Source organism: Lissotriton vulgaris, unplaced genomic scaffold (assembly GCF_964263255.1).
Source record: "Lissotriton vulgaris unplaced genomic scaffold, aLisVul1.2 SCAFFOLD_269, whole genome shotgun sequence".
NCBI classification, from domain to species: domain Eukaryota; kingdom Metazoa; phylum Chordata; class Amphibia; order Caudata; family Salamandridae; genus Lissotriton; species Lissotriton vulgaris.
Window position 1 is genome coordinate 465,449 of NW_028241749.1, and position 27,966 is coordinate 493,414.

Here is a 27,966-nt window from a genome sequence, read left to right on the forward strand (position 1 = left end):
TATTGCAAACACCAGCCAATGGTATTGGATCATTTTAAGTGCTCCCCAGTTCCATCACAAAATGACACATTCATTCTCATATGTAGGGTAAAGTATAAGTGATTTGTCCAGAATCACAAACAACTCAGTCGAACCTGAGATTGGAACCTGGCTCCCCAGTTCCCCTGTGGCCAGCTCTGGCTGTTGCGCCACGTCCTCACTTCACTTCAAAAACTGTTTGTCGCTTCCACATTTGTTCAGCAAGACCCCGTCAAAACTGAACAAGCATTGGCGAAGCCAATAGGTCTCCGCATTTTCCGAGCTATTGACCATGTCAAGGTGCATGTGTTTTAGTCATGTTATCTAGCAGGCACATCTGCTGTACCATGGCTGAAAGTCACTGAAAAAGCGCTATGAGGCAGCCAGCGCAGGCCACATCATAGCAATTCTTTGTGTTAGGAGGGACAAGGCAATAAACTCAACTTGGGAGGAAGAGTAACGGCTCAACATCCTGTGATTTTGGGCTTTCAGCGTCTATCAGCCATGCTGAGCAGTGTATGTGCTGCTAGGCAACAAAGCTAAAAGACATTCACATTGACAAGACCAATAGCTCAGGCATTGCTGAGACCAGTTGGCTGTGCCAATGCTTTTTAACATGCTTTTGGCTGTTTCTAGGACCTTGCCCTTCTCAGAAGTTAGATTCAGTTTGGACTGTTTATTCTTCAAAACCTTAATACTAATACACTACTATGCCTTGGGAAATATCATTTTTACTTGAGAATTTTTTTTTTTTTACTAGGCCCTCAGGCTTGTTAATGTTCAAGCAACATGATAATATATTAAAATCAGAATGAGTAATAAAGCTCTTAGATGCAAAACAATATGTAAGAGCCTACATCTGTTTTTAATGTGGAATTTTGGAAACACCATATTAAATATTAGGGCCTGATCACAGCTTTGGGGGTCTGGGAGTGGTCGGCCACGCCAGTGCCCTGCTCTCAGGCCGCCAAAGTCGACCGCTGCACACCAGATTATGAGTTTCCTCATTGTCTGGCGTGCAGGCAGTGCACCTAAGGCCATTCTTTCACTGCACGAACTGTGCAGTCCATGCCGTGCAGGAAAGGGGGTGCATGCAGACAGGGGGGCACAACAAGTGCCCCCTTGCATGCATCCCTATGCACAGGGGCAAAAGGAGGCCCTATAGGACCCACTTTGTTTCCCCACCACCAGCCTTTTCAATGCGGGCGCACCGCCATGTAAATGCTGGGGCTGGGGAAACTTGTGATATGATGGGCAGTGCTGTAGCGGCAATGCCAACCATATTGCTTCCCAAAGCTTTGTCATAACTGTGAGATAAAAACAAAGTAGCTGTTGAATGCCATGCATGAATGGTTATATTCTCATATTAACATTAGATGCCCAAAGCCTACTTAACTCAATTCTCACTCATGCTAAAGTATCAAATATGCTGTTTCGTTTTGAGCAGGTAGAAGCGAAAGATATAATCCCTGCTTGTAAGAGTCATCAACAATTCTAAGCTGCTGCATATATGGGTATAAATGCGAGTCATTAACTCACATTTTATGCACACATCCAGCACTTTTAGTACAGAGAAGGAAGCTGTGCAACCCTGCTTTTGTACAACAGCAAGTGTGCACTAGCAGGCAAGCTGCAATTGGTTGGCTTAGCGAAGACTGTAATGCCCCTGCTGCCAGGTGACTAAATGCATGTGGCAGGTGCAAAAATGACTCCACAATCCCATGCAATCACAACTGTTCGAAAATGCTCTCATTAAGTCGGGCTCATCTCTTGATCCCTACCCTCCCTCAGTGTTTGGCAAATTTGAATCATCCTCAATGGACCTTCTAACACTGCTTCTTAATGCCTCACAATCAAGCGTATAGTCCTAGGGTATGTAAGGCAATGGTCAGGCCCTTACTCAGAAAAATAAATCTGGACTCCTGAATCTGGGCCAACTACAGACCGATTTTCCTCTTGCCCACACTGGCTAAAGTCCTAGAAAAACATGTGAACAAGCAACTAACGATATACCCAGATCTCAGTGGCTGGCTCCACCCCTTACAATCAGGCTTTAGAGCTGGCCATAGTACAGAGTCTGCCTTGCTGGTCATAACAGAATATCCAAGGCACCACCACACTAATTCTGCTGGATCACATTGTGGCTTTCGACAAAGTGAACCACAACATTCTTTTCCAAAGGCCAGAGGTTGTAGGGGTGCACGACATGGATCTGTGCTGGCTGAACTTATTCCTAAGGGATTGTGTCTTTCAACTTCACACCCACCAGCATCAATCTTTTCACACCATTTACCATCTGGGATCCATGAGGGTTTCACTCTAAGCCTAACTCACTTCAATTTGTACGTAAGGCCGCTAGCAGACATTGTAGAAACATGTAGCCTCACTCTCCAGCCTTACACCCACGATAGCCAGATCTTTATCTCCCTGTCTTCCCAGGAGAACCACAGTGCATATGCACTGAATAGCTACCTCAAGCAAGTCTGCACCTGGATGAACACAAACTCATTGAAGCAAAACGGAGAAAAAGGAGGTTCTATTGCTGGGTAACCTTCCCCATTTATGACATTTGCATCTGGCTCCAGTAGTCAAGAATCTTGTAGTCTGGTTGTACGATAATCTAAACATGAGCCTTCAAATCCCTACAGTGCCTGCCATCTGCTTTGGAATCTTGAGATGGCTTAGAAAAATTCTAGGATGTCTCCTGTCCTCAGCCCAGCGAACAGTCATCCAGGCCCTGGCCATCTCAAATCTTGAGTACAGAGACATTCTTTACCTAGGGTCTGAAAGTACCTTCTTATGTGACTCCAGGTAGTACAGAACACAGCAGCTAGACTCGTACTTTGCCCCCCACCCCCAATTTTCATCCTACTGCCATCTTGCTCCGTGAGCTGCACTGGCTCAAATTCAGGGCACTGTGCTACATATACAAATGTTTTCAAACTCTGGCCCCTCATACATCAAGATCATTGATGGTACCCTACACACTCAACCCATCCTTGTGTTTGAGTAACCTGGATCTAGCTGCAGGTTCCAGAGTTAGGAGATACAGACAAGGAGGCTGAGTCTTCTACTATCTAGGCCCAAAGCTGTGAAACTCTCTTCCTCACAATCTGAGAACCTGCAGCTCGCTTTCCATCTTCCGTTATTATATGGCTGTTAGGGTCATTCTCGACATTGCTAGGGTAGCATGAGCTCTGCGGTCATAATGCTGCTTTTGTGCACGTTACTACATAACTTTATTTTGCAAAACTGTTTTTGCCTTTCACACGAGAACTGTCTGCTGTCTGCATTCTCTGCTGCTCCTGGAGTTTAGTCTGAACACGATGTGCAAGGTCGATAAACATGCCCCTTGTTAATGTGTTCTGGTCAGTCACTAGCACCTAGACAAAACATGCTACACAGAGCTGCACTGCTGTAGAGCTCATGCTTTGATATTACGGGGATGCATGCTGTTCACACACACTTGGAGGGAAACCTTTCCTTGGAGAAGAGCTATGCTGTTCCTATGACGTAGGCTCTAAGGTTTGGGGTCTGCTAACAAAGCCCAGAGATCTTCCTTTATATAATAAACCTAAACTTACCAAGGGGAGGGTGGTTAGGCCTTATAGTCCTTTTCCACTGTCTGTATATGATGACATCCCCTTCGTATTCTATAGTATTGTAACAATGCTAACTGTTCTAGGTTTATGCATTTTGCTGCTGGTAGTGGCTCCTATACTGCATTATAGAGCATGATCGTTAAAATAAACATTTTGAACGATACAGTGGCTCTGACAAACCTTATTGTGGACAGGTAAGAGTGAGTGAGTGAAAGGGTATGTCTTGCTACCGCGATTCCTGAGACAGTCGGGAGTGTTGTGTTCTGGGTTGTCTAATCATTTTTTGCTTCGGGATTATGAAGGAGAAAGAATGAGACACTATTGCTAGTCGGTTTTGGGATTTTGAGTACTAAGGTGGTAGGAAGGTACAACCCCTATACACCAAGGACATTTTTTCCTAAACATAGTTTTGTGTGTGTGCAGAATCCCCACAACACCGTAAGAGGCTGTTTTAATTATTAACCTCAGGAGCAGCCCACAGGATGTCTCTGGGTACCTATCCCATGATGTAGCACTGGGAAACCTTGGTTAGGTAGCCATGACCTCTACAAATCTGATTAATAATAACAATAATAATAATCCAATAAGGGCCACGAGAAAATCTTTCCTTGATACCTAAACGCTAAAGACTGTTAGAGATCGTCTGAGTACTCTAGCACTTTAACAAACATCATCAGAAACTCAGTAATGCAGGATTTTATGCTCAACAGACATTAGGCCTGCACAATTTCAATGTGATATTGGTCCCATAAATTGATACAGTCAATGCACTTGTATATTGGCTTTCACATTCTTTTAATAGCTGTTGGCTTTTAGTTTTAGAAACTTTAAACCAATTTGTACACCAATTTTTTTAAATCATGTACTTTGATGACCTTGAAATTAAAATTATTTTATTTATTCAATCAATAAAGTATTACCTTCCTTGTACACACAACTGTTCCATTTCCTAATTTCAGGAGAAATTCTTGATGCATTGCATGAAGGAGAATTGAAGAACAACACGCTGATTCATTTCACATCTGACCACGGGGGCTTTCTGGAAGCCCGTTATGACAATATGCAAATGGGAGGCTGGAATGGAATATATAAAGGTAAAAAATAGATAGTCCATGTCTGAATACATTAATGATTGTTCTAGCTTGCGTACCATGATTAACTGATGTTCAATTCCAGTTCTCAGGAAGTCACCACAAAATGTATTTAAAATATTCAATGAACTTTTTTTTTGCAGTTCTTGTACAATTGTGAGCACTGTTACAGGAGAATTGTCTTCATTCCCCACTGGAGAGTGTCGACAAAAGGGCATGGCAGTAGCTGCAAGTTACCATTTCTGCCTCTAGAGCTGTATGTTTTAATTTGGTTTGTCAAAAAGCTAAATGTTTTATTTTAAGAAGCAACGGCTGAACAGTTATAAGAATCGGGCTGTTATTACTGGTCCTTCACTGCTGAGCAAGCAAAATACCAAATCCAGCCGTAGTGTCACTGCTGCATACCATAAACTGTAACAAGAGCCCAGAACTCCAGTTACCATTTCACCTGTGGCCAGGCACATCTACTTTAGTGTGAAGGCTGGTGGAAGCAGAAAAACGGCCATGGCTTTAGAGGTGGAAGTTTGGCATAATGCAAGAAAGGCCGGCCTCCGTCTCATTTTTTTTAATATCCCTGGCATCCAGTGGCTTTCTGCTCCATCTAGAGGTAAAGTGGGGGCAAACCCCTAATCTCCACCCCCTAGAGGACAGAGTGGGCCTTAGGATTAAGGAGTGAGGGGTTTCCTCAATGTAGGCTGGCCCCCACCACTTACAAAAAAAAATGCTAGGGTCTTTTGGGCTTTCTGCCCTCCAAGGATAGCAGAAATACTGGGGTTTTGGAGTTGGGGATAGGCCTGATGCCTTGGTTGAACACCACCCAATTTTCTTTTAACCACTTTATCACTGGTGTCTAATAGGCCTTCTCCCGCCCTCTCGCCCTCTCTCCTGCGGGGTCAGATTGGGGTGAATACTCCCAATCGGTCCCCAGGGGGGCGGAAATATTGTTGTACTGTTCTGATCTGGGGTAATGGCCTGATGTCTGGGTGAAAATTGCAAACAAAACAGGTGATGGACCGAATGTGGATCAATGTCACACATTCATCCCAGTCCTAAGATCTGGGCCCAAATCGATCGTTTTTTGCACTCCACACCACCCTGGGTTAGACAATGGCGATATGCAAATCAGCTCTGACCCTGTGCCCCATGGGAACAGTCCAGTCCGAACTACAAAAGCCATGTCCTTCCCAGAACGGAATCAAGCATCCGAGGACCGGACCGGTTTCGAGGTAACACCTCTCATCAGCCCGGCTAGCTTGACTCCAGTGGTGTGGAGTGCCTGGGACCCACGTCTGGGCATCCCCACCGCACTTAGGGCGGAATATGCAAAAACAACAGGTGATGGACCGAATGTGGATCAATGTCACACACTCACCCCAGTCCAAAGATCTGGGCCCAAATCCATCGTTTTTTTGCACTCCACACCACCCTGGGTTAGACAATGGCGATATGCAAATCAGCTCTGACCCTGTGCCCCATGGGAACAGTCCAGTCCGAACTACAAAAGCCATGTCCTTCCCAGAACGGAATCAAGCATCCGAGGACCGGACCGGTTTCGAGGTAACACCTCTCATCAGCCCGGCTAGCTTGACTCCAGTGGTGTGGAGTGCCTGGGACCCACGTCTGGGCATCCCCAGCGCACTTATGGCGGTAACTGCAAACAAAACAGGTGATGGACCGAATGTGGATCAATGTCACACATTCATCCCAGTCCAAAGATCTGGGCCCAAATCCATAGTTTTGATGTCTGGGTGAGCCAACCAAATCCTTCTTTTGCTGACAATATTTGCCTGCTGTCTAGTGGGATGTGTGTACCACCCCCATATGCCCCTGGAGGGGCAGAACGACTGGTGTGAGATAATGGCCCAATGCCTTGGTGGGGCAACCATATCCCTTCTTTGCATTTTTTTACCATTTTCCCTTGGTGTCTAGTGGACTTTCTGGTCCCTTGAAGGAGCAGATTGAGTGTAAACCTCATCCCCCAGCTGGGACAGTAAGACTGTTGTGCCTGGCTGGGTACCACTTACTCATGCTCATTGGTCTGCTCCCCCTTTAATCGTTTTCCTTGCTGTCTAGTAGGGTGGATCCCTCTTTGGGGATCACCCTTTGAGTGCAATCCTCAATCAGGTATCCACCAGGGAAAGAGAGAGTGCTGGAAAGGGGATATTGTACATCCTTCTTGTTGAATAAGCCTGACGCATCACTCTTACATTCTAATCTCTTACAAATCTTTTAGAGCTTTCAGGCCTCTCCCGTCTGCCCCCTCGGGCTAAACCACAGAATCTTGTCAACTGTGAATGAGAGTTGAAAGACCGGGAGGGGTGAGGTAATAGAAATTTTCAGGTAGCTAATGTGTCCCCCACTCGCACCCCATCCATACACACGTGTCCCATGTATGTCATGTAATTCCTTTTCCGTGCCTGTTAGACAGACGCAATATGCATTTGCGTCCAACGTTAACATGTCAGTTATACAGTCCTCCAAGAAAATCACGTTAATTAGGCTTCTAGGCCTATGGTGCCAACGTCTTTACATGGTGCACTTTTGAATAAAGCACACGTTTTCTCCATGTTTTCTGGCTCGGTCGAGCCAGGCCCTTAATCGAGGCTCCGAGTTCTTTTCTGTCTCTGAAAGCTACAGTTTAGGTATGCATCCCTGACCTCTACCTTACATCCTGCCCAGACGAGCGGTGCCCGGCTCGGCCTGGCCTGCCTGCCAAGACGATATTTTGCCTACAGTTATCTGCTCAGCCTCCACGAAAACACATTCCAGTCTAGTGAAATAGGTAAACATATTCCCGGCTGCAGAGCAAAGGGCCCTGCCTTTCTGTCTCCATGCAAGTAATTTACTGCACCCGTTACCATGGTAGGCCCATGGCCCCCGCACTTTACATTAAGATCCATATGCACGCACTAGCATTCAGTGATGAACGGCCTCTGCCCGAGAGACCTTTTACTTCAGACACTACATCCTCTAAACATAAGATACCAGATATGCTATAGGTGCAGGTCGTTCTGACATCCCAGACATTAGTCTCCTCTACTAGTGCAAAAGTCAAAGCCCCCAGCTCTCCCCAGTTACGCGTCATGCTCAGTTGCGCGCGCATGTAGGCCAAAGGTTTCTGCTGATCCTGCAAACTTTCTCTAAGCATCCACCCACTTGTGACGTTACTTGTGACCATTTTCTGACATGCCCAGTACACGCCTACGTGTACGCCTTCTTACACGCCTCCTGTTACGCACATGTGTTCTTATCTCTCTCTTTTCACCTGTTACGCCTACTGTATTCACTTGATTATATGCTTTTACTATATATAATGTGTGATGTTAATAAAATGTTGAATGTCCCTTCCTGAACCTTAGTGGTGATGGAACCCGATGTCCCATGCCTCGAGGCATTTCATTAAAGCCTGTATGACTCAGATACCACGGACTCTGCCTCTCATTTGATTGAGCTATCCTTATTGTCATTTAATGTATAGAAAAATAGTCCGGTAATATTATTTACCACATAATCTGGCGCCCGAATAGGGACCCCCCCCACCCTTCCCCACTCGCCGGCGATGTAACGCAGGCCCTTGACCCCTTCTACAGCCGTGACGGATCCAGTGCACACCTGCGGGTTTTCCTGCTATCTCCCTCAGGCCCACGGAGGAGACGGAGACTGCGACCCGGCATCCAGACGAGGCGGTGAGGAATGCGGAGGATCCCGACCAGAGCCCAAAGTCGAGAGAGCAAGGTCCGAGGTATCCGGAGGCCCACCTGTTCCGAAGCGCATGCGTAGGAGAAATCGTAGCCCGACGCAGTCCAGTCCAGTCCAGTTTCCGAGGCCTTCAGTTTCTGCTTCCCGGTGAGTACCGTTGTTGGGAACGCATATAGACGGGTTCATTAATTTGTGCCCGGTCAAGACAGGTCTGGGTACACAGACCTGGTCCAGACGTGTTCACTTAGGTGGATACGGTATGACGTGTCTCTTTATGGGACCTGTATGTCTGTACTGTTCTAGCAGTGCATCTAGTAATTCAGTATTCTAGAATCTCGAGAATTCTTCAGAATTGTGTTTTCATGTACTAGGTAGCATCTGTTCGAAAATGTTTTAATGTGTTTCATGTCGTGGTATGAATGATTGTTTCAATCCATTACTGTGTTTATTGTGTTCGCGTTCAAGTCAGTCCAAACATGCCGCTGTTCTCGAAATTACGTCAGATAGGAACCAGGAAAGGGATACTCGAAGAAGCAGTTCCCGTCCCACCTAGGGACACTCCCGGACATTTTATGTACCAAAAGCATGGCTTAGATGCCATACTGTACAGACTTATGGGTGGACTATACAAAAGATCTGGAAGAAAAGTTTAGGTGGCTTGTCTCAGGGACATGGGATGCTGATTGCATCATGAGAGTAGAAGAAGCATTATGGAAAAAGAAAGCCAGACAATCCCAGAAAGATGCCATAGAATTATGGCGTAAAGAAGCGCATAGAAGAACAGAGAAAGAAATTAGGAAAGCAGAAAGAAGTTGAGAAGAATCCGAAAAAGCTAGAGAAAAAGAGTTACTAGAAGAAGGAGAACGAGTCAGAATAGAACAACAAGACAGACAAAGAAATGCCCTTATTACAGGTCTGTATCCTGTTATTGCCGAGGGCCTGCCCAAGGCGACCCCGGAAGTACCCCGTAGCTTGCCACCACCATTGGTCCTGACTAAACTCCGTCATAAACAGACCGCAGTGGACATTTTCCTTTCTTCCTATTTAGATGATGTTGCTCCAGAATATACCAATGTACGCGTACCACCTGTGGCCAATAATATACATCAGCCTATTCAGTCTGTTCAAGACACGACACCCCCACCTCCCCAAGACTCGACTCCCGCACCCATTGTCACTTCCCCTACTGTCTCTGCTACTGTCCCTCCTGCTATTGGTCCTACCAACCCTTTTTCTACACTTACAACCCAGAGTCTGCCTACATTACCTACACCTACTTTACAAGCTATGACACCAGTAGTATCAACACAGCCAGTTGATGTTTACACTTCCGCTTCAGGAGGCGCAGTAGGAGGTCAACCTGTTACCCCGCCTCAAGTAAAACGAATGACGCTTAGAGAAGTAGCATTACAACGCACACCCAAAGCGGCGACATTCACAGCCCTTAGACAGTACCTTACAGATTGCAGATATGATCCAGTACCAGGTGAAGACGAGATGATGCTATACTCAATACGTTTACGACGAGTCACAAACTATTTGACTATTCTACCAAATATGAGACAACATTTAGATAACATATATAATTTTATTAGAACAGGGGAGAGACCAGAATGCATTCACGAGGCCATCGCACACAATAAGGTTGAGACACAAAGAATGATCTTACAGTTTTTGATAAATTGTTTGATAAGGGAACGAGATCGGCCAGGTACAAGCAAAGAAGAAATGGATATCCTGATAAATTGGAGTAACAATATAGCTGATGGTAAACATAATAAACAAGGTTGTATAGAATCCATGTACAGAAAGATCCGTAATGAAATTGTAGTAATACACGAAAGGGAAAAAGCAGCTAGGGAAGCCGAGAAAGAGGAGAATGAAACCACAGAGGATGAAGATATAGATGATACAGAAGACCCAGATAGAATAGCGTACGTAGGTAGAGCAAGACCTTTTGACAGACCCATACGCCTAGAAAGCAAGAAACGTTTTCTTTCTCCCATACCAGAACAATGTTCTCTTGAACATTTATTCCAAGCCACTGATAAAGTACTGAAACAACGAATAGGTTACAGTGAACTTAGTACCATGCGTGAACAAGAACTAGCACGATCAGCAGTACAGTGGGCTGGAAATAACAGCGTATATAAAGATGATTCAGTAGCGCAAACATTTTTGCATCTTTCCCCAACCGAACAGCGCTTAGCTGGTATGTACATGATCCAGCATCTCATTACACTATATGAGAGTCAGCATTCTGATCCAAGTCCCCTATATAATATTTTGGACGAGTTACTCCTAGGTAGATGGAGAGGCCTAGGTACCGATTTGATTAATACTATTCTAGAACAACGACACAAATACAGAACTTTCCTGACTCCACATTTCGTTCCTGTTCCACCCCCAGTAAGGAAAACATTTTACATTGACAGACAGAATCCCTTACGAGAAGTTCATCCCATCCAGACCGCAGGGGGTGAGCTTCAACGCGTATTCGTATACACACCCCTGACTAAAATGGAATTATTGGAAATGAAAAAGTTAGTGCCTTGTCATGATAAAGATCCAGCAGGGTTCCACCGTGAATTAAAAGACATGCTACTCATGGGGGATTATACATATCCCGATATTCTTAAAATGTTAAAGGTATTGTTGCCCGCCGGCATTTACGAAAAACTTAAAGAAAAAGAATGGGAGGTGGGAGATACAAAGATTATCTGGACTGAATTAGAAACAGAAGAAAATGGACGAGTCCCAGGTACCGGTCTTGGGGACAAAGCTAAAGCATTACCAGGATTATTAGTACAGGTCTTGCCGCGGTTATTGGCTATAAAAAAGGAAGACTGGGATGCAATCTCAGCCTGCAAACAGAAACAAGACAAAGACACTAGTGATTTTTATTCCAGATTCGAGAAATGTTTCATTATTATTAGCGGCCTGAAAACAAGTAGTGAATCGTACCCACATCTTTTTGTGACCAAATTAGTAGAGAATTCCTTACCACAAGTCAAAAACAGAGTTCTGAAAGTCGAGAGCACATGGCAAGCAAATTCCCCTTCTCAAATGTTACAAATGTTACAGTACCACCAGAACCGAATTAGAGAAGAACACGATCATGAACAGAGGCGTATGAAAGATACGAAAATGAAAGTACTGGTAGCTCAGTCTGTTCCAGCTGACGGTCAGAAAAAGGGTACAGCACCGCCAGGTCATTCTGCAGCTCCCGTTAAAGGGAATTGCAACTATTGTAAACAGCCAGGTCACTATATAAACGAATGTGCCGTTCTGAAATACAATATTGCTACAGGCAGGACGAAAGAAAGACCGCGTCTTCCTAGACAAGAACATGTTCCACAGCATATTACACAGAATACGCAACCTCCACAGAATACACAACAGACAGTAGCTGTACCCCAACCCCAACCCATTGCTGCCACACAACATGTCGCGCAACAAATGTACCAGTATGCACAGTCAGATTACCCCGATTACCAGCAGTACTCATGAAACAGCCTAGAGAGGGAGGTTGGCTTGCCTCTTATTGAGGTTCCTGTAAATCAAGAGGGTCCCTATGTACATAGTCAGGTATTAGGGAAAGACAGAAAAATTTTGATTGACACAGGGGCGAGCAGAACTACCATCAGTCATGACGAGGTTCCAGGGGCACCCCTCTCAGGCTCACAGAATGTTTCCCTGGGTTTTTCAGGAAAGCCTATTGTTAACGATGTGTCAAAGCCAGTTTCCCTAGAAGTTGGTCCATTGTCCCGTACTACAGACTTGTTACTTACGAAAGCATGTCCTGAAAATCTGCTTGGTATTAAAACGTTGAAAGGACTAGGAGCAGTAATATGTTGTTCTCCGGAAGGAGTGAGATTGTTTTTACGAGATTTTAAAGGTCATTATGTGTTGAGAGATTTTGATCCAAGATTGCAAAACGTACCACAGCATTTATGGGCACAAGGTCCAACTGATGTAGGTTGTATGCACATTACACCATACCGTGTTACTCTCAAGCAAGGAGTTGTACTACCCCGAATCCGACAATACAAATTGCCCCCCGAGGCCGTAGCAGCCTTACTGAAAATTATTGACGAACTGATTGCCCAAGGAGTAGTTATAGAAACTGACTCCAATGTATGTAATTCTCCAATCATTCCGATTCTTAAACGAACTGACCCAAATGCACCACCAGTCTACAGATTGGTGATCGACCTTCGAGAATTAAATAAATGCATCATTCCCCAGTACCCAGTAGTGCCAGACATTTCTTCCTTATTGACTGCTATTGATTCCGAAGCAGCGTTCTTTACTGTAATCGATCTCAAGAACGCCTTCTTTAGTGTCCCCATTCATCCGGAAAGCCAGTATCTCTTCGGATTCCGTTTAAATGGGCGAAGCTTCAAATTTGCACGTGCACCTCAAGGGTTCACGGAAAGTCCTAGTATTTACAGTCAAGCCCTGAAACGACAACTAGACAGTATTCACATGCCTACTGACACTGCCCTGCTCCAATATGTTGATGACTTGTTAATAACAGCACGAACCGAACGTGACTGCGAGCGCGCGTCACTGACTGTCTTGTATTTCTTGGCCGAAAACGGGCATAAAGTGTCCCCTTCGAAGCTACAATTCTGTGCCCAGCAAGTGGTATACCTTGGGCACTTGCTGTCCAAGTGGGGGAGACAGTTGACACCAGACCGCATCCAGTTAATTGCACATCTGCCACAACCCAAGACACAAAAGGAGGTACGGGCCTTCATTGGCCTCACTTCTTACTGCAGACAATGGATCCCTCAGTATGCATATCTAGCCAAACCACTCATACAGTTGACAACACAGGAGGCAGCGACTTCGACTGTCCTCCCTTGGACTCAGGAACATACACAAGCTTTTGACGAATTAAAGAAAGCCCTATGTCAAGCACCTGTTTTAGCGACACCATGTTACAGCAAACCTTTTACACTTTTTGTCACTGAACGCGATGGCACAGCATTATCTGTGCTCACACAAGATCAAGCAGGAAAACACAAGCCTTGCGCTTATTTTTCTTGTACATTAGATCCAGTGGCCCAGGCTCTGCCTGCGTGCCTCAAATCAGTTGCAGGGTAAAATTGCCTTCAAGGGACTTATTCAGTCTATATTTGTTAGTTGAAATTATTCTAGAAAGGATCAATGGATCATCCTTGGGGTGAATTAATCAAAACTGATCAATTTATATTATCAACATATAACATATAAACAAAGACACAAGGTGTATACGAAAAGGTTTTTATCAAATAGTTCATTAAATCAACTTCATATACAGATAAATAAACAAATAAGATTTTAGGACTGTGGGTACACATATAAATAAATTGCTAAGTGACTCAACAGAACCTAAAAAACACCTATCCCAAAACACATTGAGTAAAACAAAGAGGGGGATGAGATGTATTGTCGACGTTTCGGTTTCTTAATAATGATTTGATGAAACCATCCTCAGGACCATTATCAGTGCTGATCTGTATAGAAATATTGTAATCTAGTGGATGTGGAAAGCACTCATCAAGGCTGGATATGAAGTCAAATCTTCACTCCCATGCATGTATATTATAACGCAGAAATCGCCCGGTGTCACTCGTGCGGAGTCTTATCTGCTTTTTAGACACAGTCTGAAGTAATTGTGACCAGTATGAATTTTAAACAGGTCAGTAAACAGTCATTTGTCCTGCAGCGCCTAGGATTGGCGAATCCTAGGCGCTGCAGGACAAATGACTGTTTACTGACCTGTTTAAAATTCATACTGGTCACAATTACTTCAGACTGTGTCTAAAAAGCAGATAAGACTCCGCACGAGTGACACCGGGCGATTTCTGCGTTATAATATACATGCATGGGAGTGAAGATTTGACTTCATATCCAGCCTTGATGAGTGCTTTCCACATCCACTAGATTACAATATTTCTATACAGATCAGCACTGATAATGGTCCTGAGGATGGTTTCATCAAATCATTATTAAGAAACCGAAACGTCGACAATACATCTCATCCCCCTCTTTGTTTTACTCAATGTGTTTTGGGATAGGTGTTTTTTAGGTTCTGTTGAGTCACTTAGCAATTTATTTATATGTGTACCCACAGTCCTAAAATCTTATTTGTTTATTTATCTGTATATGAAGTTGATTTAATGAACTATTTGATAAAAACCTTTTCGTATACACCTTGTGTCTTTGTTTATATGTTATATGTTGATAATATAAATTGATCAGTTTTGATTAATTCACCCCAAGGATGATCCATTGATCCTTTCTAGAATATTTTCAACTAACAAATATAGACTGAATAAGTCCCTTGAAGGCAATTTTACCCTTCTACTTTCATTACCCAAGCCCTCAAGGGTATTCCGGGTTGCTCACTTCCTTGATTATCAAATCAGTTGCAGCAACAGCTCTAGCAATCAGACAAAGCGACTCAATAGTGTTAGGACATCCCCTGAAAGTACAAGTTCCACACTCCGTGGAAGTTCTTCTGAACCGAACCCAGACTCAACACTTGACCATAGCAAGACTGACAGGATATGAATTAACATTGTTTCAGCCACACATAGAGATCAGACGTTGCAATACCTTAAACCCTGCCACATTGTTACCCTCGAGCACAATTGACCCGACACGACATGACTGCGTAGAAGTCATCAATACTGTAACAAAACCCAGACAAGACTTGACAGACATTGCATTACCCGATCCAGACCTGACACTTTATGTGGATGGTTCATGTATGAGAACAAGCACAGGAGAGTTAGTGGCCGCATATGCAGTGACCACTGAAACTGAAGTCATAGAAACACATCGTATTGACACATTGTCTGCCCAAGCAGCAGAGCTCATCGCTCTGACCCAAGCCTGCATCCGAGCCAAGAACCTGAAAGTAAACATATACGCAGATTCACAGTACGCATTCGGAGTTGTTCACGACTTCGGTATCCTCTGGCAAGAAAGAGGTTTTTTAACTTCTCATGGCGCCAAGATACAGCATGGTCCTCTTATTCAAGCTCTGTTAGAAGCAATACACTTACCTACATCCATTGCTATCATCAAGTGCAAAGCACATACGAAAGTCACTGACACCATTTCCCAGGGTAACGACCTGGCAGACCGAACAGCTAAACTCACAGCTCAGACTCAAACAGACATACCGACAGATACAACAAAGACTGAAGTACCAACACAGACACATTGTATGACAGTGAAGGATCCCACTCTAGATGTACTCGACATACAGACACATGCCACTCCAGACGAAATCAAGAAATGGACAGCACAAGGAGGGATCCAGACAGATCAGGGATGGATGACGAAGGGAAGAGCTACATGGTTCCTCCCCGACTCTATGGTTCAAGTTATCATTAATACAGCACATAGTCCAGCACACTTAGGAGAAAAAGCCATGTTAGACAGCATTCAGAATCTATGGTTCAACAAGCATTTACGTGCAGCAGCAAAACAGAAAGTGCGTACCTGCATGATCTGTTGTCAGTTCAATCCAGGCAAAGGCATTCCCGTGGAACAAGGTGGATTCCATCCTCCTGACCATCCTTTTGAAGTCCTCCAGATGGATTATATCCAGATGGACAGATGTAGAGGATTCAAATATGTCCTCGTAGTTGTATGTGCCCTCTCCAGATGGACAGAAGCATATCCAGTCCCAGATTACACTGCCGCGACCACTGCCAAGCAGTTGGTTCGTGATTTTTTCCCGCGATACGGCTTGCCCCGTGTCGTGTACTCAGATAATGGACAGCCATTCTCGTCCGAACTTATGAAACAGGTATCACTCCTGTTAGGTTACCAATGGAAATTTCACTGTGTACGACACCCCGAAGCAGCTGGTTTAGTCGAGCGACATAATCAGACTCTGAAAACACTATTAGCGAAGGTCTGTGCAGAAAAAGGTGTAGATTGGATAGTAGCCCTGCCAGTTGCCCTCTTTTATATGCGCATGGTAGCTCATTCCAGAACCGGACTATCTCCCTATGAGGTAGTCTTCGGCAGACCTCCCAATATGTGGGGTACGCCTATGCCTCGTAAGATCACGGATGTCGACAGTAATATGCTGACAGATTACCTAGCTTCCTTGATGTCTGCACTACTATCTTGTCGTTCACAGGTCGCGGCTACTTCCCGGACAACACCCAAGTAAAACCGCATGAAATCGTTCCAGGGGATTATGTCTACGTCCGCAACTTCGACCGCACAAGCCCTCTGGAACCCAGATGGAAGCAGCCAAAGCTGGTGTTGATGACCACGAGGACCGCGGTGAAACTGGAAGGAAGAAAAGGGTGGCTCCATTCCAGCCACATAAAACGCTTTCATGGACTGTGTCCAGAGACTGTAATCAAAGACTGCCCCCTTTCAGACACTGACTCTAAACTCCCCCTGCTAGAAAAGACTCCGCAACAGGAGTACAGAGCTAAGCTGAGGTCTAGTAAGTCAGACAGCGTTTAATTGTTTAAGTCCCCCTCGGGTGAAGCGGTTAGACAGGTTTCTGACATGTATAAGATAGACCCAAGTAGTCAGAGAGATAGGCGAATCGAAAAGAGAGAAAAATATTGCAAAAACTTGCATATCAGATGCATCATAACGTTAATTTTCATGTTTATTCTGAGCATTTCGATTATATGTATAAGCTTCATGTTACATGTTTTCTTTCCTCCTTTTAATTCACATGTACATACTTTCTCTAATGACTCTGTAGAGCACACTTTCAGCGACCTGCCCCCTCATGAGCTGTCTTATCGATTAGCAATGCGCAACAATACATTCATTCGTATGTTACACCATACTCACCAGACCAGCAATGCCACCAATTGCTGGGTATGTGGCCGACTCCCACCTTATCAGAAATACAAGGGAGCTCTGCCTCTTTCCCTACCCGTTTACACATAATGGTTCATGTGGAGCATGGTTTGCTTTAATGTCTTCCTTAGACAGTAAGTCCCAGGTTTCCCAAGGCAATTGGATATGGGGGAACCTGAATACAGTCATGAACAAAGCATGTTACCCAGACGCAGACGGTCTTCCCCAAAGGAGAGGGACCGACCTAGAAAATGAAGTGTACGAATTAGGTAACTTTTCCCTCAATCTCATGATCCTGAACGTTCAGTCCGAGACTAATTCGAACTTGCCCTTTATAACAGTTTTACCAGTGAAAGGCGAATTATGCATTAGAAAGAATGGTTCAGTACATCTAGGACACAGTGATTGTAATACTCTGGTCGAATTCAGCGATAAAGGAAAGTCTACTTTCAAAGCCTCTCGCCATTCCTATTTTATTTGTGGTCAGACAGTTTATGTACATCTGCCCCTTGATTGGGATGGGACGTGTTATATTGCGTTCCTACTACCACCTGTTTTCCTAGCCCCACCTGATTATCATCGAAATTCACGCCTTGTACATGTAAGACATAGAAGGGAGATCAAGTCCCCAATTGTCGATCAGACTGAGACAACGTGGGAACAATATACAGATTTCAATAAAGGATTCTTTTTCTTTGTAGGTCCTGTCCAAAACAGTAAATTGATACGCAAATTAACTAGAACTTTGGAAGCAGTAGTGAACGAAACTACTTCTGCTTTAGGTAACCTGACCGAAGAGCAATCCGCTATGAGACTTGTTGTTCTTCAAAATCGCCTTGTCCTTGACGTCATCCTGGCCGATAGGGGCGGGGCTTGTAGAGTGATCGGATCCAGTTGTTGCGTGTTTATTCCTAATAACGCGCCATCCGTGTATAAGGCCATAACAAGGCTTCACGAAATTGCTCACCTGATACACCAGAATCCAGGCACCTGGACTTGGTCCGGTTGGCTCTGGAGTGTGATGTCCGCCTGGGGATGGAAATTGTTATCATTCCTAGGAATAATACTGCTTATTCTATTTAGTTGTTGTCTCTGTCTGCAATGTGGGCCAGCGATTTGCGGCTTGTGCGCCACAGCTTGTATTCCCCGTCCAAGTTCACGTTCCCGTTCCCGAATAAAGAAAGAAGAGCAAATGATGTTATATGAACAGATAGATGGTCTCATGAAAATAGACATATCCTAAAGGGTGAAGTAGGGGCCAAGGAGGGAATGAGGTAATAGAAATTTTCAGGTAGCTAATGTGTCCCCCACTCGCACCCCATCCATACACACGTGTCCCATGTATGTCATGTAATTCCTTTTCCGTGCCTGTTAGACAGACGCAATATGCATTTGCGTCCAACGTTAACATGTCAGTTATACAGTCCTCCAAGAAAATCACGTTAATTAGGCTTCTAGGCCTATGGTGCCAACGTCTTTACATGGTGCACTTTTGAATAAAGCACACGTTTTCTCCATGTTTTCTGGCTCGGTCGAGCCAGGCCCTTAATCGAGGCTCCGAGTTCTTTTCTGTCTCTGAAAGCTACAGTTTAGGTATGCATCCCTGACCTCTACCTTACATCCTGCCCAGACGAGCGGTGCCCGGCTCGGCCTGGCCTGCCTGCCAAGACGATATTTTGCCTACAGTTATCTGCTCAGCCTCCACGAAAACACATTCCAGTCTAGTGAAATAGGTAAACATATTCCCGGCTGCAGAGCAAAGGGCCCTGCCTTTCTGTCTCCATGCAAGTAATTTACTGCACCCGTTACCATGGTAGGCCCATGGCCCCCGCACTTTACATTAAGATCCATATGCACGCACTAGCATTCAGTGATGAACGGCCTCTGCCCGAGAGACCTTTTACTTCAGACACTACATCCTCTAAACATAAGATACCAGATATGCTATAGGTGCAGGTCGTTCTGACATCCCAGACATTAGTCTCCTCTACTAGTGCAAAAGTCAAAGCCCCCAGCTCTCCCCAGTTACGCGTCATGCTCAGTTGCGCGCGCATGTAGGCCAAAGGTTTCTGCTGATCCTGCAAACTTTCTCTAAGCATCCACCCACTTGTGACGTTACTTGTGACGATTTTCTGACATGCCCAGTACACGCCTACGTGTACGCCTTCTTACACGCCTCCTGTTACGCACATGTGTTCTTATCTCTCTCTTTTCACCTGTTACGCCTACTGTATTCACTTGATTATATGCTTTTACTATATATAATGTGTGATGTTAATAAAATGTTGAATGTCCCTTCCTGAACCTTAGTGGTGATGGAACCCGATGTCCCATGCCTCGAGGCATTTCATTAAAGCCCGTATGACTCAAATACCACAGACTCTGCCTCTCATTTGATTGAGCTATCCTTATTGTCATTTAATGTATAGAAAAATAGTCCGGTAATTTTATTTACCACAGGGGGGTCACCATTCTTTTCAAAGACAGCATTCAAGTTCCTGTCATAGACTCCTTGCATCAGCCACCTTGTTTTCAAAACCTGTAATATGCCTGCCTCTGAATTTTTTTTGTTCTCCTATCACATAGGAACAAGCTCTCTCAGCAGTCTCAGCACATACTCATTCTTGCTTGTCATTCTGTTCACCACATACACAACAACGTGGCTATTGATCATAAATGTCAATTTCTTGTTGCTCAATTATTGGCCTCCAGCAACTTCGATAACGCTCAAAGAAGTCAATGCTATGATGTTTCACCAACTACTCTTTGGGCCACCTTTTGGTGCCCCATTTTCCCTCCCAGTACACCCCACTGCTGCTGGCTGCTGATTTGTCTGAAATAATCCCCACCATCAATGTCAGTCTGTCATCATGAAATAATAATGAGAAACCAATGTAGTGATCCAAAAACTACAGCCACATCCTCAGATCCTGCTTTATTCTCTCCGTCATTCAAACTCTATGGTGCAATTATGTCACCCCTTTCATTACATATGTCATTTTCGTGGAAGGTCATTCATTCTTTCCATCGGCCAAAGGTAAGTCAGATGTCTCCGTAACCCTCCCCCAAGTCTATATCTGTTGTTTGCATTCACCTGCCACCCCTTTCCTGCCAACCATCAAAAAATCAACAAGATAGTGCAGTATCCACAGAGACCTTGCCATCCTTCATATCACCCAATCCATAAAGGTGCTGAACTTCTCAAACATAATAGAGCCCACCAAGCAACCCATGGCCATATCCAAATAATTTGCTGCATGGAACTGTATCCACCGGAGCTACAAATACTGTGGTTGTACCGGCAGTAGCCCAAATGCCAATTTGATGTCTGCCTTTTTATATCTACGTCCCCACCAGATCGCTTCAGCAAATGTATGACCATATTTATTACTGGTATAAGTCACTATATATTTTCTGGCGAGTCTGTAAAGTCATTCACTGAGGAACCATTGGACCATGAGAGGAGATGAATTAAGAATGGGGATTCTGCAAATGGCTCTGCTGTTCATCTAATTGCCACTTCCTTGCCCAATATTTCATTAACCACCAAGGGGTGTTCCCAGCATGATCTTAAATTCTCAGTCCATCTGCCTGAGCACGGTCCCCTGTAGGGTATCCAGAGGCCCTTTGTAGTCCCACCCACAGCCTAGCCACTGCCCCATCCAGGTACTTCAAAAGCCAAGGGAGCATGGCTCCTCATTTAACTGGCGTAATTGCTTTTTCCTACAGACCCTCTTTTGTCACACCTGCCCATAGCCCCCTTTGTATTGCAGAACAAAATGCCATCCCCCCAATGAAATTTGAAGCAATTATGCCTGAATCAGCAAGGAAGTCTATGGCAGACACCAGTGTTAAAGTTCCAGCAGGTGCCTCCTTGTTTTTTTGCACCTCCCTTCATCTCCCCCTTCCCGTGGTGGGATGCCTGTGAAACAGCACTTAATGCAAGGGCAACCCACGTGCTGTATGAGCCATTTGTAAAGGTTTAGCAGAGGTCATGTATTGTAAACACAATTCATTATCTATTGCACCCCAAGATTTGGTGGTACGCACACTTTTCCCTAATCCAAACTTTTCATCATTAACAAATACAGGCCAAAACCCTAGAGCTGATGATGACCTTCCTGATGACATCAATATACTTCCACAGGATCACACTGCACTCTGGAGCCCTTTCACATATGATGCTGCTGTATGTGTTAAAGGTCGCTTTTCATATATCATTATTAATCAAGACCAGCTACTGTTCTTCTGCTTTTGATCCCTCTTTGAATTTTGTCTCAATGCGGAGTAGCTTGAATACATTCAAATACTCATTCACCGTTATTTTCTCTTTGGTGGCTGACAATAGATGCCTTCCAAGCAGGTCAGCTATCTCAATGTTGGGCAGTTTAGCTGGATGATCCTTGTCACCCACCTTCTGCCCTGTGAAGTCCACCCTCTTTTCTACATTCCTTCTCCTCCTGTACCTTGGATTTCTGACATTGTCATGTCCCCCGACACCTCACTGACACCCTCCTTTGACTTGTTATTGGTCAGTTCAGCTCCTTGCCCCAACTCCCTGGATATATGTCCTTCCCTAGGACTTTCCACACCTTCCGTCTGTGGTGCAGAATACATTGTGCACCACCATGTCAACAAACTGTCCCACGATTCCGACCATAGCCTCTGCATGTGCACAAATTCTCCCTCCCCTTTGCATACCAGGCACTCCTTGCATCTCTCTTCACAATCTCTCTCATAACCCAAACCAACTTCTCTACCCCCTTTATCCAAAACCTTATGCCTTCTGAGGTGAGCTGTAATGATGAGAAATAACTATTTCTTCTAGTTTTGCAGCACCCATTAAAAGAGGAAAGCCCCTTTGTGGATTGTTTTTGTGCAGAAAGGTGCCACTCCTTCCGCAAAAACAATCCTGCTGACAACACAGGTATGCTTGTACCAAGGTGTAAGGGTGCCTGCATTGGCTCTAGATTGCCGAAACAGCACGAGCAATTGGGGACATGTCAGGAATACATTGTATTAGATAAATACTGTGCATTTATGCCCTTTCACTTTGGCGCAGGGCAGTGCAGCAAGGTAAGTTGCTGCACTGCCCTATGTCAAATCCCCATAAATGAGGCCCCTGGTGTACAGCACCCATTGTAATCAGTGGAATCAAAGAATTCCAGGTTTTCGGCTACAAAAACAAACACATATGACAGAGCCGCCGGTGGTTTCCCATATATATTTATCTACTGCTCTGCCGGGGAGAGCCTATTTAGCCCTATGCTCAACCGAACGCACAGCGGGCGCACCAAAGGCGCCCTAATGGCAAGCCAGTCTGCGCCCGTACGCGCCAGTCCCATGCCAAGTGCCACACCCCCTGGACTTGTTTCAAAAATTACCTTTTCCCATGACAAACTACTAGAACTAAACACTGGAACTTGTGTAAAACCCACAATTATGCTCGATCACTGTGCCATCAACCCCAGTGGCTGCCCTTCCTGTGGCTTCCTGCTGAAAACCCCAGCTGTTTCTCCGAGAGATGATATTCAGCATTTCAATATCAGGGGCTATAAGACTAACCACACCACCCAGAATTTAGCATACACTTGCTACAACACAAATGCAGCCAAGGGCCCGACTGTCGGCAATCATAAAACGATAAAAAGTATTCTGCTAAATGTCAGATCCATGTCCAAACACAAATATGAGCTGGAAACCTTAATAACAGGTAGCGCGGCGACCTTATTTTCCTTACGGAAACTTGGGCATCTGATTCGTCAGGACCAGACTGGAACGTAGCTGTCCCTACTGGCTACTCAGTAGCACAGGTTGACAGAACGGGAGCAATGGGGGGCGGAATTGCGCTAATTTACCGCTCCTATCTAAAAGTCAACGTCCTCCCACAATCAGGTCTGGAAGCTGAGGCGATGAAATTCAACATTAAGGACAAAAATCAAGAAATTCTATCAGGCTTACTGGTATATAGGCCCCCTGGACCCAGAGCCCCTTTCACAAGAGCGCTCCAAACCTTCCTAGAATCCTGCCTTGATACAGTCACGTTCACGGTTCTAGGAGATTTTAACTTTTACCTAGAGGCTAATAACGATACCGAGGCAGCTACCCTCACTGACAATTTTCAAGGGTTTGGGTTGGAACAGATAGTCTCACATTCCACCCACCGAGCGGGTCACACGCTCGATGGTATCTTTACTAACAACAACCATATTAGATTAATCTCGATCATGCCACTCCCTTAGTCGGACCATGCAGCCATATTTTTTTATCTAAAAACTAATTTCCCTATTACTCGTCAAAGGGACCACTTGCTTCCAGTCAAAACGCACTCCTGGAAGAGTATTCAAGCAAACCAACTTACTAAAACTCTATCAGGAAATGTCCCCTTGGTCAAAGAAATTAATACTGGCGCGATTAACCTCAATGCATGGATTAGCCAGGCAATAGATGAACTGGCTCCCGAAGAAATAAAGAAATCTAGAAGACGACAAGCTACCTCACTATGGTATACTGTGGACGTAAAACGAATAAAACTTAAATGCCGACACCACGAGCGGATCTGGAGATCCAATTACAGCATACCTCATAGGAAAGAATATACCAAGGTCCTGCTTGAACACAAAATAAAGATAAAACAGGCCAAGTCGGCCTTTTTTACTAAGAAAATCCAAGAGGCGTCAAACTCCTCCAAGGAGCTATTTAAATCTGTAAAAAATCTGGCAAAGTGTCCTCGAGACGTAGTCTTTGCCCCGACCAAACTTTCGTGGACAATATGGCTCTGTTCTTTCAAAATAAAGTACAAGCGGTCTATGACGATCTCCACAATATGTCAACTACAACAGCAACTGACCTTAAGGAACTGACGGAACCTACTGTACATTGCCTTCCCCATTTCACTCCCCCAAACGAAAACCAAGTCACTAATTTGCTAATTCACACCAAATCAGGCTCACCACAGGACCCCTGCCCTCGGCACATACTACACCTGGCCCCAGAGGTAATCAGTTCAGCCCTGACCCCGCAGCCCTGACCCCGCTACTGAATGTGATAATAAAGTCCTCAAAGCAGGAAAAAGGCCTGTATAAGGCCCATCCTGAAAAAGGAATCTCTAGATCCATTGGAACCCAAACACTATCGCCCAATATCGTGCCTCCCTCTACCGGCCAAGATACTTGAAAAAGCAATGAACCAGGAACTAATGGAATTTATAGACAAAAATAACATCTTAGACTCAACTCAGCATGGCTTTAGGTCCTGTCACTCCACCGAATCTGCGTTAATCATGGCCACTGAGGAAATTCGAAGAACTATGGACGAAGGGGGTAGAGCTGCTCTGATACTGTTGGACCTGACGGTGGCATTCAACACCATCAATCACGGGGTCCTATTGGATAGGCTCGGAACAGTAGGCATCACAGATATTGCCTTAGTCCTGCTCAGATCCTTCCTGGAAGCTCGAGTACAGCAAATCCACTGGGAGGGCCTACAATCAGGAGAGATTTCTCTTCCTTGTGGGGTCCCCCAAGGGTCAGCGCTCTTCCCCCACCCTGTTCAATGTGTATGTCATCCCCCTGGCAAACCTCATAAAGTCTGTGTCTAGTGTCTTACGCTGACGACGCACAGATAGTGGTGTCACTTCTCCAGGCGGTGGAGGACACTGCGGAGCGCTTTCGCAATTGTCTCCTAGACGTAAAGAGTTGGATGACTAGGAATTTTCTCAAACTCAACACAGAAAAAACAGAGGTGATCGAGTTTGGTCAAAAACCCTCCATCTGGAGTCACCTCTGGTGGCCTCCAGAAGCTGGAACATGCCATGTCCCAGCAAATAAGGTGAGAAACTTGGGTTTCGTGGTTGATAAAGAACTCACCTGTACTGCCCAAATCAGTCAAGTAAAATCGGCCTGCTTCTTTACAATCAAGGTGCTCCGAAAAATCCTGTCATATATTTCATTTACACTGAGGAAAACAGTGGTCAGAGCCCTGGTGCTGTCCCGTATAGATTATTGTAATGCCCTATACCTTGGCACAGGGGAGAAACAACTTGCAAAATTACAATCAATCCAAAATGCGGCAGCCAGAGTCCTGCTACGACATCCCACCTCGCACGCTATACGGCAGCTCCACTGGCTCCCTGTTAGGCGCAGAGTGCAATTCAAGGCACCACAAGTCCCTCAATGGAAGAGGTGCGAAGGATATAACAAAACTCTTCCCTCGCTATACGCCCTCCCAGACATTAAGATCTAGCAGTCTGGACTTGATTTGTATGCCTAGAATCAGTAGAGCCCGTTGGGGCGGAAAGTCCTTCTCCTACCAGGCAGCAAAGTTATGGAACACCATGCCGCTTGTACTACAATCTGATACAAATCGAACTAGCTTTAGGAAAGCCTTAAAAACCTGGCTTTTCTCAATGGTCTAACAGGCAGTTCCGTTCATCCTCCTTCTATAGCGCCAAGACGCCTCGGCATAAGTGCGTTTAATAAATAATTCAGTCAGTCAGTCAATGCAATCGTGAAACCCTTCCCCAAATTAATTCACACTTCCATGGTTTTTTAATGGATGAATATCTCAAATGTTTAAGGGGGTTATCAGTACTTTTGATAAATGTCTACCTAATTGTAAATGCTGTCCTTTCAAACTGATATAGAAAAGATTATATGGATATGGACTAGTAAGTCATTATGGTGTGTGATTTCAATTTTTATATGATGAGCACCTATATAGTTCATCTGTATTTAATAGACTCAATATGGGGAATACATGAAATGTGAGCTGTAGAGCCAGAAAGGGACACAGAAGGGGACTGAAATATTGGCACTTGACACACATTTAATGTGGGAGCTATTAATGGAAGAACGTTTTCCTATAACCTGTGTCATCATAAGTTTATCTCATGAGCTAGATACATGATAATGGATCTTGAAATAGCTGCTAGGCTGGACAGTGATCATGTTCCATTGGTTTCACAATTCAGGAGAGTTAGACCCGAGATTCATCGGGTGGTATTCCCCAGACTTTGTTTCCTTATTTTTTTGCCCAACTCGTTTTTGCTGGCTTTATGATTTTGCACATTTCCCGTGTTCACCAGGGGTAAAGTGTTTGTGCTATCTCTTAAACCTGGTAAAATTTGTATACTCCAATCGGAACATTACATTTACCTATAAGTCCCTAGTAAATGGTATTACATGTTCCAAGGCCTGCAAATTAAATGCTGCAAGTGGGCTTTACCAGTGCTTAATTTGTAAAATTTGAAGTGTAGGTGCTCAAATGTTTGTTGAAAGCCACACCTTCTGTTCTATGGCTCCACCCACTGCCTCCACTGGCTCCCCCCACTTACTCTATTAGCACCATCCACAATTGGCACTGCGAAAAGTCAGATGTTAAACCCAATCTGAATTTCAGCAAGGGAGCCTTAAAATAGTAAGGTTTTGATAGGTTCCCCGGCCCTGTGAACATTTTTAAAAAGATTAAATCAAACGTGCATTTAAAGCATAATTTTGGAATAAATGAGCTAAAATCACTAATGCATTAAAAAGGGACAATTCCAGTGCTATATGTGCTGATTTGGGGAAAGGACAATACAGGGGTAAGACATTTTTAACAAAGCCCGGCGTGCCACCCTCACAATTTTGTATATATCCCTAACCCCGTGAAGCATATTGAAAATATGAAATATTGTTACAAGGAGCTAATTAAAATGGTGAAGAGAAAAAGATGAATAACAAAGAGAAATGTATTTTCTGCTAGAGCAGCAAAGAAGCGAAGTTGTCTCTCGTATTCACAACTATTTATCCAAGGACAGTGATGCCATAGAACCCTCTGTGATATGTGATTTTGAACGCCTAAGGGCCGATTCACAAAGGGCCTCAGAATTCCCGGCAGTCTTGGTAGAGGGGCACACTCGTGGCGGGACCTCCCCACTGCAGTTACTCATTGAGGAAGTCTCACGACGTGTGCAGAGGCCCCCACCATGAGTGCAGGCACTGTTGACACAACTGCGGGGCCTCTGCCACGAGTGTGAAGGCCCTTTGTGAATCGGTCCTCTAGTAAGTTAACTTTACTGAGGTATTGACCTTCTCATGTTTTGATGAATTTCTTAGTTTAAATATGCTTGTGAAATGTTGCTGCTAGAATTTAATGAAATGAAGAACCAGAAGTAATTCAGCCTCCAGTCTTGTAATGAAATCATTTTGGACTGTAGGTCCACATATGAAACAAAAGATAATCATTATCACAGAACCTGGGCAAAGGACAGCCTTCACAATCAAACTAGGAAAGCTAGAGTGTAACACTTGAATTGTGGGGAAAAATCCACTCTGTTAGGATAACTGTGCTAGCTGAGTTCACATCAGCAATTGAAAGGAGCTTGTGAGAAACGACATTGAAAGCCCTGCACCAGCTTTTTTTAGGTCTACAGCCAATTTCCTACCGTCCATTCACCCACTCATCACCCAAGAAGAGGTATGGTATAACTGTTGTATTTGATTTTTAATTTATTCTGTCCTCTTCTGAAGGCACTATCCAAAGTGTTCATTTATTATACATATCAGGTTTTGAACTATGAACGTCTTGTGCAGATGCACTGTCACCTTCCTTCAAGGCACACATTTGGAGAATACTAAAAAAATTACTATTACCTTTAGCTTGGGCTGAGGTGCCTTATCTGTAAATTCCTCTTCTGTTTCCACTTTCCAAACGAGAGGTTAAGCTGAGTATAA

General features: G+C 44.5%; 1 protein-coding gene across 6 annotated transcripts in view; it reads left to right on the forward strand.

The window, feature by feature from the left end:
- Positions 1-27,966, forward strand: part of LOC147669891 (arylsulfatase D-like) — a 567,561-nt gene that overhangs the window by 442,118 nt on the left and 97,477 nt on the right. For all 6 annotated transcript variants that reach the window (XM_086948166.1, XM_086948168.1, XM_086948165.1 and 3 more), the window contains exon 8: positions 4,580-4,714. In XM_086948166.1, coding sequence (XP_086804292.1) covers positions 4,580-4,714 — 135 coding nt within the window. The remainder of the gene's footprint in view (positions 1-4,579; positions 4,715-27,966) is intronic.